Here is a 4,128-nt window from a genome sequence, read left to right on the forward strand (position 1 = left end):
ATATATATATATATATATATATATATATATATATATAAGAGAAATTAATTAATTATGGAATGAACATTGCTAATCGCGTGTAATATTCATTTAAGATAATATTAAATGAAAATTTCTTGAATTTAAATTGAAAAATGCAATTCTAATAAGAGATTTAAAAAGAAAACTTAATGAAATGGTGTAACGAAAAGATGAATCATCGAGACTATTTACTATCGATCGATTCCACGTCAGTACACATTTTTATGGGACTCCCTAGACTAAGGAAACCCAAAACGAAGGGAGTATCATGGCAACCAACAACCTTCGACCATGCAATTAGTATCAAACATAATACTAGTCAACCTAAAACTACTCCAAGTTCGTTGAATTCAATGAACTAAAAATAAAGAAATAAAACTTCGATAAAATGAAAATGTAATTAAAACATTATGAAGCAATTGAAATCAAACATTTTATCACCTTTTCCTTATCTTGAAACTCTTTTCTGACGTATTCAGAATAAAAGAAAAAAAAGAATAATAATTCTCAAAAAAAATATATATATATATACATAAAAAGAATTCTCCTCCCCCTCCCGCCCCCATGAATTTTATATAACTGTAATTAAGAATGTACATCGTTTTATTTGTTTTTCCTTATCTATTGAAAGTCTATTAAAAATAAAAATTGTCATAAAAAAAAAAAAAGAGAAGGTTCCCCATGAATTGTACAAGAGTGTAAGACTTAACGTTCATAACATGGCTTATTATACGTGCCCCAGATACTTCCACTTTTATCTCAAGTAAAGCCCGAAGGTATGCCTTAAGCCTTCGAGAAGGAATCATAAATATGCTCAACCACTTCCTTCCAACGTCACGTAGCATTAGGTACGCTTGTCTCAACAGGAAAAAGCTGCTAAACGTGGCCAGTTCTAACACTACAAATAGATCACACGAATCATAGTGATTTGATTTATATACGCATAATAATAATTAATTCAACTGTTATTTCTATTAAATATTACTCTCTTATTTAATTATATCGGTGTCAAAATGATTAATGATTTTAAACAAACTATGTAAGTTGCATTATCAGTTTTTTTGACCATTCTTCTTAATTTATGATATTGAAAAACACAATTTAAAGATATAATATAAATGAATTAAGTGAAAGTGTCTGATCTATAAATACGTTTTTTTTGTTTTGTTATAAATTGTTTTTACTTTTATATCGAGATAATAATATTTTTATATATATATGTATGTGTAAAATTTATAGTACAAATCAGGATTTTTCAAAGTATAGGTCACGATGAAATTTTAAGCAGAACTTCAAAAATTCTTACACGCGAAACGACAGGAAATTAATTCAAAACCAGTATAGCAACATTTCGTGTATAGCGTGTCTTTTAGTTTAAAAAAAGTTTGAGAAATTATATTAATATTTTTATATTTATATTGCAATATTATATGCACAAATATTTAATAAAGTATTATCTATTTTTTTATTATTTTTGTTTAGTTTCAACATTTTATAATTGAATTGTGTTAGTATTTTATTTTTACATATATCATTTTTTGCATAGAACTGATTTTATTTAAAAAAAATTATATGAAAACGAGAATGAGAAACTATAAGGAATATTCTGCTAATATCATCAGTGCAAAGTTATCGATCCGTCTCGGATGCTGCGTCTTGAAACAGTGTTCCCCTCCTACACACACACAGACTAAATCTATTGTTCTATAAAATCTACAAGCTTAAACAATATATATATATATACACATATGTACATCCGAAGGAAAGTTAAATGAAAAAGAAGAATACAAAGGAAATAACGTTCTGATAAAATGAATCTCAATAAGTATTAATAGAATTATTTATATACTTGTTCTCTCGACATAGCAATCGATATAATATTCTACGTATAGTAAGTTAAAGGAGTATATATAAATTTTAAAATAAATATCTATAAAGTGTATGAAATATATATATATATAAAAAATAAATAAATAAATATCTAATCATTTATATCAATTATAAAGAAATAAATTATTAATAATGTACATCAATGTAGTACATAAAAAAAGAAAAAAAGGTAATAATCATATTAATGATATTAATTATAATAAAATAAATATTTCTTCCGTACTAATACACTTCATAGATATAATTCATAGTATACTCATTTATGCGATATCAGTTATAGAAAATAGATATTAAATAGTATACATAAAACGCATTTATGAGTTCTAACATACAATTTAATCTCCACTTTCTATCGAGAGAATCTAACCTTGAGATCTAATCATTAAGCAGTCACTAATAAAACTATAACGTAATCTTCTACCAGATTATAGTACGTAATCTCATTCTCTCTCACTTTTTTTCTTTTATTATTTAATAAAACTAAAATAATCTTGGAAGAATTAAATACAACAAAAATTTTGGTTTTAATTCTAAGATCAATTCTAACGTTTAAATGTTCGTTTTAATATTCGTATAAACTTGAAGAACGATGATACTATATTTATCAGTCAGCTTAACGTTTTAATGACTGCTCGTTGTAATCACTGAGTTCAAGAGTCAACGATTGATTGATAATAATTCTTCAAGGACAACGACTTATTACTTTTTTAACGTTCTCGTGGAAAAATCCAATAATTCTTTGAATCCTCTCTTACTTCGTTACAAAGTATAAATATATTTATTTATGCGTGTGTGTGTGTAATTTCGTACGATTACGTCATATAAAATAAATTACCAGAACTTGATCGGTGATATTTAATTACGTAAAAAACATATCTTCTTTAGCCTTTGTAAAATGTTTAGCTAACATATTATCATATAATAAATATAATATTCTAAATAAAATATATTAATACAATTCTATATATTTATAATTATATGAAATATTAAAACATATTAGAAAATCATAAAAATTCTTGCTGCGTGTTTCCTCCATTTCTTAATCTCATTGACAATCATTTATTAAAACAGCACGAACTCTTATTTTTATCTGTTATTAAGATAATAAAAATTAAATAATATAAAAAATAATCTAGAGAAGTTCGTGTCATATCTTAATAATTAATATAAATAAATAATAATTAAAAAAAATAATATAAATGTAAACACAGTACACGAATGAGATTATTCATCATCCAATAATATTAATTAATATTTCATTGAGAGGAAAAATAATTCTATTAAAATAATTCAATTGAATTTTTGATTATACCCAATGGCTTAAATTGTATATACCTATATACGTGTGTTTACCTTGACGTGATAATAACGAATGATAACAAAATAAAATATCGAACGATCAAACTCACGTTACCCTACCCCCTCAATTTTCATATAACGAGAATCAGATATACAAGTCGTGGTTTGTTATGTTTTCCAAAAGATTGAAAAAGGTGAGGAAGGGATAAAGAGAGAGAGAGAGAGAGAGAGGGAGAGAGGGAGAGGGTGAGAAAGAGAGAAGGGAGAAAGTCTCCCCCCTTTTGCAAAGGAAGCATCATCGATCGAGTTCTCTTCTCTTGTCAGCGAGAATTCAGCTCCACCTCTCACTAAAAAGGAACCTCTTTTCTTGTATATTTGTTTTTCTAAAATATTATTTTTATCCTCGATGATTATATAATAATAATAATAATAATAATAATAAGTCATTTAATGTTCTTAGAAATTATTAATCGTAAATATCGTTTTGCGTTAAGCAATAGGATTTGTCTATTTCGAAGAAGATCGCGAAGAAGTTGTTCTCAAAGTAGCATCAAACAAAAATACGCAAGATGACAAGAAATATATAAACAAGTGTGATAAAATGATATATTAAATAAATAAAAGAATTACCCTGAAGCATGTTGTTATCAGCTTCCTCATCCGCTAAGCAGCGAATGCTGCCGATGCTGGAAGACAGGAGACTCATCTTCTTTGATTTTTTTTTTCTTCTTTTTCTTAATCTCGTTTAATTGTTTTCAAAATTGGTCCTCCGGTGTAAGATTTAAAGGGGAAGGGGGAGGGCGGGGGGTGGGGGCCACAAAAATATCGGAAAAGAAAGAAAAAAGAACAAAAAAAAATGAAAGAGTAACAACATAAAAGGGTCCCCGATCGAAACAAAAAAAAAAAAAAAAAAAAGGG

General features: G+C 26.6%; 1 protein-coding gene across 1 annotated transcript in view; it reads right to left on the reverse strand.

Annotated features, from left to right (window-relative positions):
* Positions 1-4,083, reverse strand: part of LOC106791583 (epidermal growth factor receptor substrate 15 homolog) — a 37,780-nt gene extending 33,697 nt beyond the window's left edge. The window contains exon 1 of the mRNA XM_014757301.1: positions 3,841-4,083. Within this exon, the coding sequence (XP_014612787.1) occupies positions 3,841-3,916 (76 nt within the window). The 5' untranslated portion in view covers positions 3,917-4,083. The remainder of the gene's footprint in view (positions 1-3,840) is intronic.
* Between the last annotated feature and the right edge of the window lie 45 nt (positions 4,084-4,128).

This window comes from Polistes canadensis, unplaced genomic scaffold (assembly GCF_001313835.1).
Source record: "Polistes canadensis isolate GaletaPanama2010 unplaced genomic scaffold, ASM131383v1 scaffold_321, whole genome shotgun sequence".
NCBI classification, from domain to species: Eukaryota; Metazoa; Arthropoda; class Insecta; order Hymenoptera; family Vespidae; genus Polistes; species Polistes canadensis.